The sequence below is a fragment of the Centruroides sculpturatus genome, unplaced genomic scaffold (genome assembly GCF_000671375.1).
Source record: "Centruroides sculpturatus isolate CEXI.00-Female unplaced genomic scaffold, Cexi_2.0 scaffold444, whole genome shotgun sequence".
NCBI lineage: Eukaryota > Metazoa > Arthropoda > Arachnida > Scorpiones > Buthidae > Centruroides > Centruroides sculpturatus.
In genome coordinates this window covers 351269-367159 of record NW_019384864.1, presented here as the reverse complement: position 1 = coordinate 367159, position 15891 = coordinate 351269, and the positions used below count along the sequence as shown (strand labels likewise).

Genomic DNA, 15891 nt, shown 5'->3' with positions numbered 1-15891 from the left:
CCAACCTTTTGCATACCATGCGCCAATTTTTTGATAGACGAGTTCAGATGCGCAGTGGCGTACCGTGAGTGTTAGCAGCCCGGGGCGGAGAAAAATTTCGGCCACCCGTTAATTAGGTATTTCAATTTATAAGAAGAAACTATTTATAATCTATAATTTATAAGAGAACTATCTTACACGGGTAGCTACACTACCCGTATAAAGTAGTTCTATATGACATCAGTGGTGTACGTGTACACGAATGCATCGTGTAACGTACAAGCAAAAAAAAAAAAAGGTCGAGAGGTCGATTGCAATGAAGCCTAATCTGGCAATGTTGCTCGAAAACGACTGAAGCGCCATTTGTAATCGTCCAATGCGCCAAGTTTGGCGCATGCGCCGCGTTTTGGCCACCCCTGCTCTACTGTATATTATAAAATTCATATATTTTACATCTTTTGTTTAATATATAGTGCAAATATACAGGAGAAATTATGGGGAATCTGTCAAATTTTAACCGTCCCCGAATTTTTGTATTTTTCTACGTTTTGACACTCCCGAAACCAAAAAAAAATGTAAAGTTTGTGTATGTGTGTGTGTTTGTTGGCTTCTATTACGGTTAATATTTCATAATGGGGTAAAGTTTAAGAAAAAAAATTTGGCATGGTGACTTGTATATAAAGGACATTGATGCTGTTAAATTTTGGAGTACAGAACTCAAGGGGCTGTAGAGATAAGGGAGAATATGAGACATATCTCGACTGGGATTAGACTTAAATAAAAGTTTTACTTGTATGAATTTTAAGCTGTTTCTTCAGAAACACGTCTCCGCCCTCAAAATTAAGTGTTTTGCCTTTTACAGAAATTATTAACGTAAAAATTTTTTTAAAAATAAAATCTCATAACACATGTTGAACAGAATTTAAAATCTAGTTTTAGTTACTGTTTGCAATAAAAAAGCTAATCGTGTTCAACCGCTTGTAATTGTTACATATGAACATCGTTACAGGTTAATCCACTTTATTAAAACTTACCTTGATAATACCTTTCAAACGATTTTCTACAATAGATTTCATTTTTAAGAAGTTATCTGGTGTTATATTGGTCACAGCTGTTTTTAAGAAGGAATACATAGAAGAACCCAATTCTTCTTCCATCGTTGGAATTCTCAATGCAGTAATATCTATTATTATTAATTGTTTGAGAAGATAAGACTGAAAACACCGAAAATTATTATTTTAGATCTCGTTAAAACCTCTTAAGTATTTTAATTACGAGTTTACCTTCTGGAAAGCCAGTTCCATGGCAACAATGCCTCCTAGACTGTGCCCAATTAAAACAACCGGTTCATTGATCTTCTTCAAAAAATTTTCCACGTCGTTAACCATTTCTTCGAGCATCATAGTTGAGATTTTAGGACTATTTCCGTGATTTCTCATATCCGGAACATAAACCTACGTCAGTAAAACACACAGTCCATGGGCATCCGCAGAAAAGGCAAACGGGACACTTGTCCCTCCCTGGGATCGAGAAAATATTCCACAAATTACAATCATAAAAATGATGATTGTACTTAAACCTTCGATCACGGGTTGCTTTAACTGTTTTATAATTTCATGCCTGTCATAAAAACCCTCCAAAAATTAAATAAAAATTTATTGGTGTAATTATTTGTCTCCAAGTTCTCCCTGGAAAATTTTCTGCGGATGCCCATGCTCTAGTCTCTATTCGAGTACATAACAAAAGATATAACGAATGTAATATATTTTACCTTCCTAACAGATATATCTGCAATATCTTTAGCTATTTTCTCCCAATTTTCTTTAAGATCTAGGAGTCCGTGCAAAATGACAACAGGAGAGCGCGATGCCACTAACATGTCTTCGTCTGTCCCATCGTAAAAGTCGCAGACGAGTTCCACGTAATCCTTACTAACAATACAGAGACGTCACTGGTTTGCTTTCAAAGAAGTTCTTAAACTAATCTTTTATCTACCTGCCATTCGTCTCCATCGTACAAGATCTTCGCAAAGTCTTCCTATTTTTTACTTCGATTAAACCTCGTCTTCTTATTTTATATCTCACTCCGTCTATTTCAACTAAAAGGAAAAGGGTAAAGAATATTTGTCCTTCCTCTTAATTGTTTCATTGTTCTCATATTTTCCTTAACCGCTTTATCTTACTTAAAACTGAAAAAAGAACGAAAGATAAGCGTTAATTTTGAAGGAAAAGCTTCAAATTTTATTTTTCATTGTCTCGCCTTTCTGCGAAATCTGACGCCAACGAGTAATTATGTTTACAGCTGGATGATCTTGAGAACAGCTGGTATCACCTTTCGCGGAACATATTAGTATAATAGTGTAACTGATTTCCAGTTAGTAGGTTTATATATGATTATTTTTATTTTAGGGATTGTTTTCTATTTTTTGTTGGGAGGGTTAGTTTAACATTCTCATAAAATCTACAGAAGGAGAAGGGTTTAAAGTAGGGTTAATACTAGCTGGCCGTATATTTTTAAATATTTTACAAAAATTACGTTTTTTATTGCGATTTCCGACCCCAACGACTTAATTAAACGTATATATAATAAATTCTATTAATTAAAAAAGTTAAAAATCTATTGGAGGTCGTTTTTGATATCAAAAAGTAAAATCCGTACACTAGATCTTTAGAACGATGAATGAAATATATATCTATATCTATATATAAAAATGGACATGTATGTCCCTATATTTCACTTTTCCGCCAAAACTACACATCGCACGTAGATGGTGTTTGTATGTGATAGTAGCCCCAAGTCTCCATTCGTGCATAGGGGTGGTTGCGTCTCGATAGCTATAAGGGTGCGGGAGATATGGGGCTGGAAGTGACTGAAAGTGGCTTTCTATTTCGAATGTTTTGTTCGAATTTCTTCGAATTAAATTCGAACATAAAATTCGAATATTGGTTCGATTATAGAACGATTGTAAACGTTCCAGAAACGTTGAAAATAGTTCGTTTGACTAAACGTAAAAATTCTCTAATTTGTCTGGAAACGGGGGACCTAATTCTTGCATTCTGTGAAAACGGATAAGATTGGCTATAATGTAATTATCTTAATCTTCACTATCGTTACTTTTTAAAAACCCAGCGAAGCGGGTCCTTGCAGCAAGTTTGATATAAAAATCCCATAAAAATAACAATTAAGCGTTAATCGCGCGTCATTAAAGGTAGATTAAAATCGCGATAAAATGTTTTCGCGCGGGAAAAAATTTTTGCAAAAACTTTGGAGACTTAAAAAACATCCAAAAATTAAAAAAAAAATTTCCCGGAGGGTCCAAACGACCAAATTTTATGCAACTTATGTAATATTATTGTCGTTAGTTACATTTCGTATTTTCCCGGAATTACAAATAAAGTCAAACAATATAAAGGCAGTTTTCAAGAACTTATAAATGAAATGCACGAAAGTTTGTAGTTGCCGAGAGTTCTTTTTCTGAAAAATAAGTGAGTTTTGCTTCAAAAATTTCTTGTCTACACCAGTGGCCAAACACTAATTGGTCATGGCTTTGCGCCTGACAAATAAGATGTCCACGTTGTTTTTCACGTGCCTAACATCTAAAAAGAAACAAGTTTCCCATAGAAAGTCCTTTCGGGAGGCACCGCCCCTTGGCAGATCATCTTTGTGTTACGTTACTTTATTCCATCGATCCAATCCTTTTTGTTGGATGACCAGGACGACCCTTAAAGATGAGTTTTCTCATTTTTTCCAAATAGGTTTTATTGGGTCTGTTTTCCAGAATAAAGCTGATTCGTACCAGTTGAATAACAGTTCAACGGCATAACATCATTTTTTAAACTCATCTGGAAATTTCTCTGTTGCAAATTAGTCAACACCAGCACATTCTCCTTGTACACGCACATTATGAATACCCCATTATTTCTTGTATTATTGTCTAAATGTTTCTTTTTTATTCTTCCCTTCGTCTTCATTTTCTTTCTGTTATCTTACCGATAATATACTATTATGAAATGAGTTTCGATACATAGCAATTTTATGTATAAATACTTGTTATATAAAAGTTTTTCTTCATTGTGAAGAAGAATTTCATTATTGAAAGTGACATATTTCATTCTTAAAATGAAATTATATGCTGTCAAATCCAATCCGATATACTGTTACTTCTGTGGTAGTATGAAAGAGGATAAGAAAAGGCTCGAAAATATTATAATTTTTGTAGTCTTAAACTTCAAATTCATATTCTGATACAAATATTTAAAAGCATTAGCATTATTCTAGAAAATACATTATGTAATTTCTTTCTGTATATATTAATACCCAATAAACTTTCAGTGGACACTAAAAAGATAATTAAAGGAAACTATACGTACAGTACGTTACGATTAATTAGATGCCAAGAGGAAAACTTTTCAAATTACAAGCGTTATAACTTATAACAGACATTAAAGTATTTAACATGTAGATATACACATCTATAAATAAATTAATGATGTACTGTATTTATATAAATTTAAAATTGTGATTTCCTTATTTTTGTATTCATTTTACATCTGTGCCGCGTTATACAGAACTTTCAGTGGACAGCATTGAGAGCTGTTAAGTGAAACATTCATAAAAATTAACAGTATATAAAGTTCGTATTTAATTTTATTTTTCTCTCGCAATAAACACAATATAATTAACAAAATAACTTTTATTTTCATCATTTTAAACGAACGAGAACCTCAAATATTTATTTATAGGTAGATTTTGATCTAACAAACACGTCTTTACGTCTGATGTTTGATGAAAGAATGATGGACTCAGACACACGTACGTTCTAGACCTAAGTCAGGGCACATTCGAGAATTACAAAGATACCTCCTAATTATATTCAGGCGCTCTGATCGTCTGAATATAATTAGGGAAAGATTTTCTAGAAATACAATCTTAACACATGGATTTTCATTGAAAACTAAGTAGTCGCCGTGTAATCATGTTGAAATTTACGCTAATTACTGCATTTTATGGCATAAAAGATGGAATCCGATTTCAGTAACTCTGATTCAACTTTCTACAAGTCAATAAACACAATTTAAAAATAATTTAATCCAAAGAAACTTTAAGATCGAGCGTAACAAAAGGTCAAGTTAACAAAATTTAATAAATTAATCTAGTTTTGGATCCATAATCATCACGAATTAGTAATAACCACTTTACCACAGATGTTGAGGATTCTCTTTATACCTAATGTAATCTTCTAATTTGAAGAAAGATAACTCAGTTTCGTTACACACACCGCTCTCATTTAAAGTTTTATCCTCTTTCAGGATAGAATTATCGTCATCATCCACATTTATAACAGGATCGGCTCCTTTCGCTCTATGTGCTTGGTGATGAATCTTCATAGTGTCGTATTGGTAAGTTCTAAAAGGTGGTATAACATCTGGTTTATTTTGTACTAGTTCTAGTACTTTCCTCTTAAACTGGGATACGGTTTGTGCCGTATCTACTCCTTTCATGACGATGTGTCGGATGTTCCTGTGTTCGAAAGAACGAATTAACCTTACAGTCAGAACCACGCGCTCACCGTCCATCTGTAAAATAGAAATTAACATTCTGTATTAAGAAACGTATGCAAAAAAAATCTATGGATTTCATACAATGGTTTTGCATAGGATCATTTCTTTGCAACATGAAATAGTTCTCTCTCTTGGCAGTAACAGAAGAGGATTTTTCGATAAGCTTTCGTCGCAAAAGGGGTCTTCTCGGGAGTCATTTCCTTCCGCAGATAGCCCTTGTGTTGTCTTTTCTTATTCTATCAAGCCAAGCAAACAGAACTACTGGTGACTACCACAACAAAATGAATTTGAATATATACGAAATATAACATAACATGAAACGCCGTTATTGTAGACAATGCCTCTTGTCATTCCTTTCAAATAAACAAGTGTCCTAACTGAACGCCAAACAAGACATCACGGATTGGCTTACAGTAAATAGAATTCCATATTCACACGGTTTACGTACAGTACCTAAGATCAAACGTCTGAAACTCGCAAATTTAAATGCTTAAAACTGTTTCGACTGTGTTGTGAAGCAGTGTGCCACCAGCATTAAGTCTTCCTGTATATCATTGTGATGTCAATGTAATCGACTATATTTGGGGAAAAGATAGGCATCTGAAAGTAATTTTTAAAGCTCGCTACTAAGTTATAACCGTTCGCAATAGCAATAGCGAAATGGTTCTAAAGTGAGCAACAAGAAAGCTCTGCTTATTTAAAGTCCCTGCTTGCAGGCCGAACGACGGAGCGGTCAATGTGGCAGCGTACCGCTCTGAGGAACCGGGATCAAAAAAGCCTCAGGAATTTTTCTGGTGGTCCCCGTCTCACCTGGCGATTCTGGCAGAACCCATAATGGGCTTGCTAAAAGAGGTCCTCTTTTAGCAAGCCCACAGGGCAGAAAGTTGAAAAAGTCCCCGCTTTTAGTTATGCTTTCGATATTCAATACTTTGATTTTACACCGAAAACAGCTAAAACTCTAAACAATGGTTTAGCTTAATTTGAAATACCACATGCCACTTTTATTTTACTCTAAATATCAAATTCCTTTAACATCTGTACGTTGTTTTCAATCACTAATAGAAATCAATCAAATATGGAGAAGACCCCTCATAATAATTAGTATCAATGCCCTGATTGGTCAGTATTAAAGTGTTGCCAGAGACTCAATTTTTGAAACATTGCTAATTATTTTCTTTCATTGATAGGAATTTACTTTAAAAAATAATGTACGAGTAATCTGACTGATAATAATAAATTAAAATTTTAATTTTACTTGAAATAAAAAATTGTTTAATAAACAATTTGAATTTCACATCACGTCACCGTCAGCATGTGTCATCCATCGTAATGGCGACGACGGCTACTCTAAATAACGGAGTGATTTTGCCTATTTTGGGCCGTAAGTATTATATGACAGCTTTTATAAAATGAAAAACGACTTTAAATATGGAATTTCTAAAAGATTTAACTGTTACTTAAGTTACAATATACTCACTCGACTGTTAATGTTGTATTCACACACACTTCTGTATGTAGAGAACGATTGATTCTCGCGAAAGGTCACGTGATACAATTACTTTTAAACTAAATCAAGCTTCGTGTTTAGATTCACGACGAATTAATTGTAATTATTTGCTAGAATGTAATTATTTAATATAAAATCCTACGAAGGTTGAGATTTTCCTCCGATGTTTTCAAAGTTCTTGGTGAAGTGTTGCCAGATAATATGATCACGTCACAAATATGTAAAGATGGACCTTTATCTGCGTGGAAAGTACATTACCCATGCCTAGTTATTAAAAAATATCTTAAATAAAAAAACACAATGAATTTTGCCTGTGTTAACATTCAATATTTGTTTTCTGTACATTTAACAATACTACTTCCACATGATACTGAATGTACCATTTCTCATTTGTTCTATGTAATTACAAATTGACACTGTTTACATTTTATTGTTACTAACATTGATTTTATTCCTCATTTGTTCTAATTCCTTTTGTGTAAATCTATATACAGGATGCCCTGCAAGAATGGAACCATAGGAGTTATGTTGATTTTTTATGTATTCTTTCACAGTTAAGTTGTTTGTTAAGTTATGGCAATGCGACACTTGGGTGATCTACCTAGGGGGATGCCTTCCGGGAGGTCTTTTTAATGGAAACTGGTCCCTATTTGGGCGTTACAGACGCGGAGAAAACCCGGAAAACTCCACGTGGCCAGCCCGTCCAAGCGAGGCACAAATCCACAGCCGAACTCCCAGTGTTCGGGGTACTAAGACCGCTTGGCCACTTGTGGGCTCTTCACAGTTAAGGCACGTTGCCAAAGAGCAACAGGCAAAATCTAGACTGTCACTCAAACATGATGGTATGTATGTATGCAACTTGTTAAACACTTCTGCAAGTTCCCAGTAACAAAATAACTAATTTGTTCCCCTTTACTCAGAATTAAGAAATAAAAATCAACATATTCCTATGATTCCAGACCATGGGAACCTGTATATGTCAAATGGTAAGTTTTAATAAAAAATGTAATTTAAATATTTGTTTAAATGGAGGCAATGTCAAAATGCCTTTGCAAAGGCATTTTGACATTGCCTCTACTCGACCAAAGGCATTTATTACAATGCCAATGTGATAAAAATCAATGTAGATCGACCCACGATTTATCGCACGCATCTCAAAATTTCGTCTGAGCTTTCTTTTTAATTCTTTTATTTCAGTCGGAACGTATCGACTCAGAGATCCAGAATTAACAAAACTCATTGTTTCTAGTGCCCTTCGACTCGGTTACAAGTTAATCGGTAAGTTGTAATTTGTGATTATTTGATAGTTTCGTCTCGATTTCTACAAGTTTATGTTTAGACACTGCATCCGGTTATAAAAATGAAGAAGTCATCGGTAAATGTCTGAAAGAGGAACTGAGTAAGGGAAACAGACGACGAGAGGATGTATTCATTACTAGCAAGTTAGGTTTGCATTGTTTAAGTATAATAAATTTAATCAAACAACAATAAAATGTTTACGGTCTCCCTTTCATTACTAAGGTCCGGCTCAGCACGGAAGACAGCAGGCTCGGGCAACGCTGACAAAATCGCTGAGCGACCTTCAGACGACCTACCTGGACCTGTATCTGATACACTGGCCGGGCTGCAGCGGGTTGCAGCCAAATGATCCACGGAATTCCATTCTACGTAAGGAGAGTTGGCTAGAAATGGAAGAAATGTACAAAGAAGGTAAAATGTAGTCTGTTCTGTATAATTATAAATAGAATTAGTCAAATAGAGACAAGGAATCATTCAGAACATGCCATCTCTGGACTTTTGTAATTCATAAATAGAATATGTAATGCGAGGCCATATAACAAACATTTTGAGGAATTATTATAATTTGTTTTGTAGTAACATTTGCCATTTGAAATAACAAGTTCTAAATTGAATGCCACTATTTGATGATGTAACTGCAGTTTTCGATAACTAATTGCACTCTGTTCTTAATCGATGATAGAAGAGATCATCTATCATTGATTAAGAACAGAGTACAATTAGTTATCGAAAACTGCAGTTACATTATCGAATAGTGGCATTCTGTAACGATTCGAGAATAAATAACAGAGCCTTAAGCTGAATACATAATTTTTGAATTTCCTATGGAAATTTATAGTTATCAATTAATAGAAGTGTTTCTATGGGTTTCTCCTGTTTATGATTTTTTAAGTATTTCAGAAGTTAAATGCCATAATTTTATGGTACATGCAACAAAACATAACTGTTTTTCTATTTACAATGGTTTTGTGTACTTGATATTTATGGTGTATTCTTTATTGAATAGAAAATTTATGGCTTAGCATTTACGGTGCGACTATGCAGACGCGAATTTAGTAGTGAGCGAGAGGTTGCGAGCAATATAGTTCTCATAAAGGAAAACAAGCACAAGGGAAAAGAAAGAAATCTTGCTGGCGAGAGCAAATTTCTGGTTCTCGCACATATCTGACAGCGTTTGATATTTATCGCGTCTTGCCTTTTCTCGCTATGTATTCTCACTCGCTTGGAAAATTCGCCCGCTTGCATCTGCATAGTTGCACCCTTACCCCAGGTACAATACAAGCTGGATCTTTTTGCTTTATTTCTCAAGTATAATGCAAGTATAAATCTTGTATTGATTACCAAATTTCTAATTTTAAAAACCGACTTATCATACAATTAGAAAACTGTTGACAACAAGAATAAAGCTGCCATTGATCCCAGTAACAAGAGAGAGGCTTTAGAAGCAATATTTATGACAGTACACAACTGCATTATTGTATCTGTTTTAAGATATATTATTGTGTATTTACTATATTGTTTTGGAATTATAATCTTAGGGGTTTTCACAAAAAGTCACAAGTGTACACGAAACCTGTTTGGATACTTTAAATTTTTTATAGAATTAGATAAGAATGGATTTCACACACACACACTTCTAGCATACCATTCTTGAAATTTTATTGTTATTTGTTTGTGTTCTGTGATAATATATAGTCTACAAATTATTAGTGCTTATAAGTTATGATGCATGAATTAAGACTACATGTAGGTTTGCAATGGTAAAATCACATTATCTAGAATGGGATTGGACTAATTTTTGTCTGATGCAAGTTCTATCTTCCTAAGTAATAATGGAAAAAAAAAAATTGCCTTACTCTTTAGTTATGTTAATCTTCTATCTCTTTTCACTCAAGGTAAAATTAAAGCTATTGGTGTTTCAAACTATACTATTGCTCATCTTGAAGAATTGTTAAGCTACTGTTCCATTCCACCTGCTGTTCTACAGGTAATTCAATTAATACATAAAATAATACTTGCAGTTGAACCTCGTTTATATGACTGAACTACTTTGATTCACTTTTAGACTGAATGTAATAATAACAACAGTGTAGTGTGCACAAAATACTGTTACAAAAACAGGGCATACCTATGGCAGCCCCCTCTCAGGGGATTTATTAAATACTATACAACTGAATTCTTAGTAAATCTTTATGTTTAAAATAAATATACAAAAAGTAAAACATAGATTTACTATATGTTCAAATGTATATTTATCATACATTCTTAACAGTGTGAAATTTGTTTGTTTCTTTCAATGGACACGTCACATACCAGTCATGAAAGCTAACTTTTAGAATAATTCTTCATTCTAACCAGGACTGTGGAGTCGGAGTCAGGAAAAATGTGTCAACTCCGACTCCAGCATTTTAAAATTTAATTTAGTATTTTATATTTATTAATTTTTTTTAATGTTTTTGTATTTCATTATAATTCATTTATTTTAAAAACAAAATGCAACAATTTAATTTATTAAATATGTAGTATTTGTGTTTAGTAGTTAAGTTATTTTGACCTAATTGAATTTGATTATTTTTGATTCATTCCTTTAGGGTAACAAAGGAATGAATCAATAATATTAAAATCCGCTCTAAATAAGTACTTTGTTTTTCTGAATGAGCCAGACTAATTGATCAGAGTATATATATTTTTGTTTTCTGAACAAGGGGCTGAAGTAGCTAGATCGCACACTTTTTAGTTGTACTAACTTTTCTGGAAAGGTGAAATTGAAGTGCAAAAGCTATAGAATAAAGATATGTAGAATTTTATTGCTCCCCTTTTTCCTCTTAAAGTGAAAATTTTCAGCATGTTTGTTTCAACTGGCAACGTGATTTGTTAAATGGGAACATCTGTCAGAAAGAGTATCATCTTACATATTATTTGCTTTATTTTGTAGCTGCTGATGATTTGCTGCGTGTGGACTGGCCTGAAGTGAATATATACTTTTTCTTTTTTTTTTAAATCATTTCATTTTAATATGTAAAAATTTTAATATAGCACACAGGAAATGCTAGCTAAAATGTTTTTATAATGGAGAAAGAACCATACAGAAAATATAACATACATTTGCAATGAACATATAATCGAAACATATAAACGAGGTTCAAAAGATTATATACACAGGGTGTCTCAGTTAAACGTTTCCGAACTTCTAAGAGGGGTAGGGTGCATCCCGACGACTCTGAATCATATAGCAATGCAGGGTTGGAAATGCTTTCCTGAAGCAGTGATGTACACAGAAACAGCTAACCTCTGGTGCAGGCTTGCAAAGAAATTATGGCAGGGAATATGCCTCATCGGATATCTTTCTGCGTACAAGTGCGGTGCAGATGGCTCATTACAATCTGCAGGCCCGTACACCAAATGGATATCAGCTAACTCTGCATCCTTGTGTGAAATGATGATTCCCTGCAAGAACGCTCGGAACTTTTGCGCAACACCATCTACCGTGTTAGGAAAGCATTTCCGACCTCACATTGCTATATGATTCCAAGTCATCGGGATGCACCCTACCCCTTTTAGAAGTTCTGAAATGTTTAACTGACACCATGTGTGTATATATATATATATATATATATAGTGTGTGTGTATATTGTGTAAGACTATATTGTTGTTTCAGGTTGAAATTCACCCATTCTTGTGCCAGAAAGAATTGAGAAAGTTCTGTAACCAGCATGACATTCATGTCCAGGCATATTCTTCATTGGGGGCTTCTGCCGGATGTGTGGAGGTTAGTCATCTTTGTCGAGACTGTTCTTGGCAAATTATGTAAATTTTTTCTTACTTTTAGCTGATGTCCAATGAAGAGGTACAAGATATAGCAAAATACCTCTCCAAGTCACCAAGCCAAGTACTGCTAAGATGGGCAATACAACACAGTATAAGTAATGAGTTTTTTCTTCTTTATGTTACAATTTTCAGGATTATTAAACTGCCATTTTATTTAGGTATCATTCCAAAGACTTCCAGAGTTGACCGGTTGGAAGAGAATGCAAATATATTTGATTTTTCATTAAGTGACAACGATATGAAGCGGTTAGATGATCTAGACAGAGATTGTCACTATTGTTGGGATCCAAAACTTATTTTGTAGTTTTATAAATCTGAAAAATATCTGTGATGAAGAAAAAAGAAATTGTTTATTTGTAGAGAAATACTAGTTGATCTCATAATTCTTTTTTATTCCTTGTCTTTTACAAATGACAGGAACATCTTTGCAAACAGTAGGAAATACATTAATTATAAAATTTTGAGGCCTGAATGCAGACACAGGCACGCTAGGTGAAGATTGTCTCTCGGAAATAATAAATTAAATTGTCCATTGGTTTCTGTAGAATTACATGAGCCTAAACAAGATTAGTTGTCCAATGTAACAGCCCGGAGCTGTTTAATTCTTTTTGTTTTTGCAAAATTTTAAATAATAAAACTAATGAAAACCTAAAAAAAGGCTTCCAAACAATCTCTGGTCTACAGAGCAAATTCTTTGAGGAAAAAAAAAAATCACAACAAAAACTTCATTATTCTTCTAAGCTCTATGGAAGCCCTTCCTAACTCATGGAAGAAATAAATGGCACGTCGTATATGTGGTAATATAACAAAATCACATTCTTCTATGGAAATCTGGAAGGAAAGTTAAAAGCAGCAATGTCATCAGATTATAACAAAACTTGCACTTCGGTATTTAACCGTTCAAAAAGCTAATGACTGTGTTGCATACATTAGCACCACGTGCTGTTTCCGCGAAACAGATTAACAATATTGCTCGCCACCAGCGACCTTGCAAACATTTACGAATTGCCACATGTACCCTGAGTTGCATTAGCTTTTGATCAGAGCATTCCTTGCAGTCTTCAATTTGTCTATCCTCTTCTGCAGATGAGCATTTGCAGTTTCTAGTTCTTCGATCCTGGTTTGTGCTTCACGTAACTGTTAAAACAAACATTTCTGTAAATTTTCTGATGAAATGGAGATTGAGATTTATGCAAAACTTATCTCACCTCTCTTAAAACTTTACGCTTTTCAGCCTTTAGTTCATCTTCTACAATTTCTGCATTTTCTGTCGAAGTTTTATACCTGGTTACTTGATTTTCTAACCTAGTTACCTGAGAGAAATTTATAAAAATGTTAAAAATATAATTAACTCAAATTGACAATATTGGATACTTACAGTACTTTGAAGAGTTGTAACATCTTGCTCTGCTTTTTTCAATTTAAATTTATATTCACCTATTACTTTGTTGGCTTCTCCTATGAGAAAACAAATCTTTAATTTGAAAATCAAGATCAAATTTTAAAGATATTTGAAATATCTCACTTTGTACTTCTAAAATTCTCATCTCGGGTCCATTAACCTGTGGTCCGTGAATAAGCGATACTGCTTCCATCTTTGCAGTTTTCTGCCTTTCTTCTTCTAGTTCCAGTCGCAACCTGTAGATCTGAATACCAGACAATAAATGAATTACAGTATTTGCACAGAAGAGATTCTGGTTTTACCAAAATCTGATTATTGCAGCTGCAGTAATACAAGAAAGGTAGTCATTTTGCACTTGAGTAATAATTCGAAAATTCCAGAAGAAAAAAAGCCTGGAATCAGATTCAATCTAAAAATACAAAGGCTCTCAATACATTACAACTGTTTTAGTTTGCTGTAAATGATGATAAATCCATAGCAGACATTACTCACCAATGAAATGAAACTCGACCTGCAAACTAAGTAGATAGTTTCAAACTCACTGACCACGGGAGGAGAGCATTGGCGTGAATTGAAGAAAAAGTGCTTGTCAGTCACTGCCAGTATTGTCAAAGAACTTTTATCAAGTGTATGTCTAGCAATCAGTGACAAAACTGTTTGGTGGGAATCATACAGCTGCAATTGTCATGGCAGATGTGCTGCGAACAAGGCCCAAATCTCACGATCCAATGCAAGCTGGCAGCTCAATGGTGTAAAAGATGATGTTCCTGGACCACAGACTGGAAAAAAAATCGTGGAGTAACGAATCACACTACACACTTTATCAGCGAGATGACAGAGCTGGGGGTTGGTGTTTGCATGGAGAACAGTACAATGTGGTGCAGGATTACAAATGGTTTGAGGCTGTTTTTGCTGGCACAGATTGGGTCCTTCGGTTCTGGTACATACCACCATGAATGTAAATGTTTACCAAGACATTCTGGACAATTGTCATCACAGGCAGTACTTTGGTACAGATTCCTGTGTGTTTCAGCACAACTGAGCACAGTGCACACTTTATTCAGGCATTGTTTCAAGAATAGAAGGTTCAACATTTGGACTGGTTGCTCAGAGTCCCTACCTGAACATCTTTGGGATGAGCTGATCTTATTGGACATAACCTTCTTTAAAAGCTGCACTCACAGCTGCTTTGCAAGAAGGATAGAGAAACATTCCTGTCAATATTTACTGAAACTCGGTAGAAAACATGCCTCTGTAAGGTTGCAATAGTAATTAAGGGCCAAAGATGGGCCAACTAAGTACAAACAAATAATACTTCCTTCTGTACAAGAGTGTCTCAATACTTTTGTCCATCTAGTGTATTTCTAATAAGAGATGATCCTATAAAAACATTTACTTTTTACTGTCTAAAAATATTTAGACAGTCAAAGTCTGAAATAGCAGTCAGAAGTTGGTTAGCAATCTGAAGGATGTGTTTGATGACACATCAAAGTTTCTCATGAGTAAACATAAAAATATTAACGGCAGAAGATGGACAGGATGCCAAAGAATTTCATAAACCCACTGGATCTAGAAAAGTGAGTTCAAGGAGAAAAATTGAAAAAGGCAAAAAAAAAGAATTGATTTACATTGAGGAAAAGCAGAATTAGAAAGAGATAAATGACAAACTGCAGTATTTAGATTCTCCATTCTAAATATTGGAAATGTGCTAGGAACAATCCAATTAGATTTTGATAAAACTAGAATCATCTTTTATTTAAAATGCATTGCTTTATGAAAAGATAATGCATTTTAACAATTAAAAATAAAAATCTCACTGCATCAAGTAAATCCTGTTTTTCTTCAGCAAATTTCTTTAATCTGTAATCTGGAATAATGATAATAATTATATCTACAATGAACACATCACGAAATTAATTCTACATCGTAAATCTTACCGAGAGTGCCCTCTCCAGCCTGTTCTAAAATATCCGCTGCTTCTTGTGACACCAGAGAGGCCCTTCCCGGTTTTACGACAACTTTTTCAGGTGTGCTTCGGGGACTTATACCATTTGCTTCACCGTTAACCATTTCTGCTTCATCACCAACCATCAGTAAACCGTGTTCCTGAATCAAAATATTTTTGCCATAAATTTATAGGAAAATGAAAATGCAGAGAACAGATTTGGACAAACCTTTATCAGATCATCTCTTAGTTTGACATTTTCTTTTAATAATTCATTTTCTTCTCTTATCCTTTTAAAATCTCTATTTAAATGATCAAAATCCTGTATGAAGAACAGTTTGTTTAAAAAAGAATGTTTCACTAGCAATGT

At 34.2% G+C, this 15891-nt stretch overlaps 4 protein-coding genes across 8 annotated transcripts in view; 1 reads left to right on the top strand and 3 right to left on the bottom strand.

The window, feature by feature from the left end:
- The window catches only part of LOC111630740 (protein ABHD11-like), an 11049-nt gene extending 3778 nt beyond the window's left edge, over positions 1-7271 (bottom strand). Inside the window, exons 1-5 of the mRNA XM_023374893.1 lie at positions 7018-7271; positions 1975-2167; positions 1751-1910; positions 1263-1433; positions 1014-1193 (exon numbers count right to left, since the gene is read on the bottom strand). Of these exons, the coding sequence (XP_023230661.1) occupies positions 1014-1193; positions 1263-1433; positions 1751-1910; positions 1975-1991 (528 nt within the window). The 5' untranslated portion in view covers positions 1992-2167; positions 7018-7271. The remainder of the gene's footprint in view (positions 1-1013; positions 1194-1262; positions 1434-1750; positions 1911-1974; positions 2168-7017) is intronic.
- LOC111630737 (UPF0538 protein C2orf76 homolog) lies at positions 4386-6607 on the bottom strand. Its single transcript, XM_023374891.1, has 3 exons — positions 6530-6607; positions 5622-5776; positions 4386-5555 (listed from the first exon to the last, which is right to left on the bottom strand). Exons 2-3 carry the CDS (start codon positions 5640-5642, stop codon positions 5175-5177), a joined length of 402 nt encoding a protein of 133 aa, XP_023230659.1. The 5' UTR covers positions 5643-5776; positions 6530-6607; the 3' UTR covers positions 4386-5174.
- On the top strand, positions 6778-12512 carry LOC111630736 (glyoxal reductase-like). 2 transcript variants are annotated; one of them, XM_023374888.1, is made up of 9 exons: positions 7280-7889; positions 7968-8033; positions 8245-8325; positions 8387-8494; positions 8569-8757; positions 10242-10333; positions 12005-12115; positions 12176-12269; positions 12333-12512. In XM_023374888.1, the coding sequence occupies exons 1-9, from the start codon at positions 7586-7588 to the stop codon at positions 12476-12478; spliced, it is 1191 nt and encodes a 396-aa protein (XP_023230656.1). In that variant the 5' UTR covers positions 7280-7585; the 3' UTR covers positions 12479-12512. The 2 variants fall into 2 exon arrangements, with proteins under 2 accessions (XP_023230657.1, XP_023230656.1); XM_023374889.1 differs by lacking the exons at positions 7280-7889; positions 7968-8033 and adding an exon at positions 6778-6921.
- LOC111630734 (leucine-rich repeat flightless-interacting protein 2-like) overlaps positions 12501-15891 on the bottom strand; it is a 19041-nt gene continuing 15650 nt past the window's right edge. For all 4 annotated transcript variants that reach the window (XM_023374884.1, XM_023374886.1, XM_023374887.1 and 1 more), the window contains 7 exons: positions 15751-15843; positions 15514-15682; positions 15394-15443; positions 13700-13820; positions 13553-13632; positions 13383-13487; positions 12501-13311 (listed from right to left, as the gene is read on the bottom strand). In XM_023374884.1, coding sequence (XP_023230652.1) covers positions 13204-13311; positions 13383-13487; positions 13553-13632; positions 13700-13820; positions 15394-15443; positions 15514-15682; positions 15751-15843 — 726 coding nt within the window. In that variant the 3' untranslated portion in view covers positions 12501-13203. The remainder of the gene's footprint in view (positions 13312-13382; positions 13488-13552; positions 13633-13699; positions 13821-15393; positions 15444-15513; positions 15683-15750; positions 15844-15891) is intronic.

Excerpts from the sequence above, each read along its gene's own strand:
- LOC111630737 (XM_023374891.1), bottom strand. The coding sequence starts at position 5,642 with ATGATCCTATGCAAAACCATT. Across the intron at positions 5,556-5,621 it reads TGATCCTATGCAAAACCATT|ATGGACGGTGAGCGCGTGGT; the intron begins GTATGAAATCCA and ends TCTATTTTACAG.
- LOC111630736 (XM_023374888.1), top strand. The coding sequence starts at position 7,586 with ATGTATTCTTTCACAGTTAAGTTGTTTGTTAAGTTATGGCAATGCGAC. Across the intron at positions 8,495-8,568 it reads ATTCATTACTAGCAAGTTAG|GTCCGGCTCAGCACGGAAGA; the intron begins GTTTGCATTGTT and ends TTCATTACTAAG. Across the intron at positions 8,758-10,241 it reads GGAAGAAATGTACAAAGAAG|GTAAAATTAAAGCTATTGGT; the intron begins GTAAAATGTAGT and ends TTTTCACTCAAG.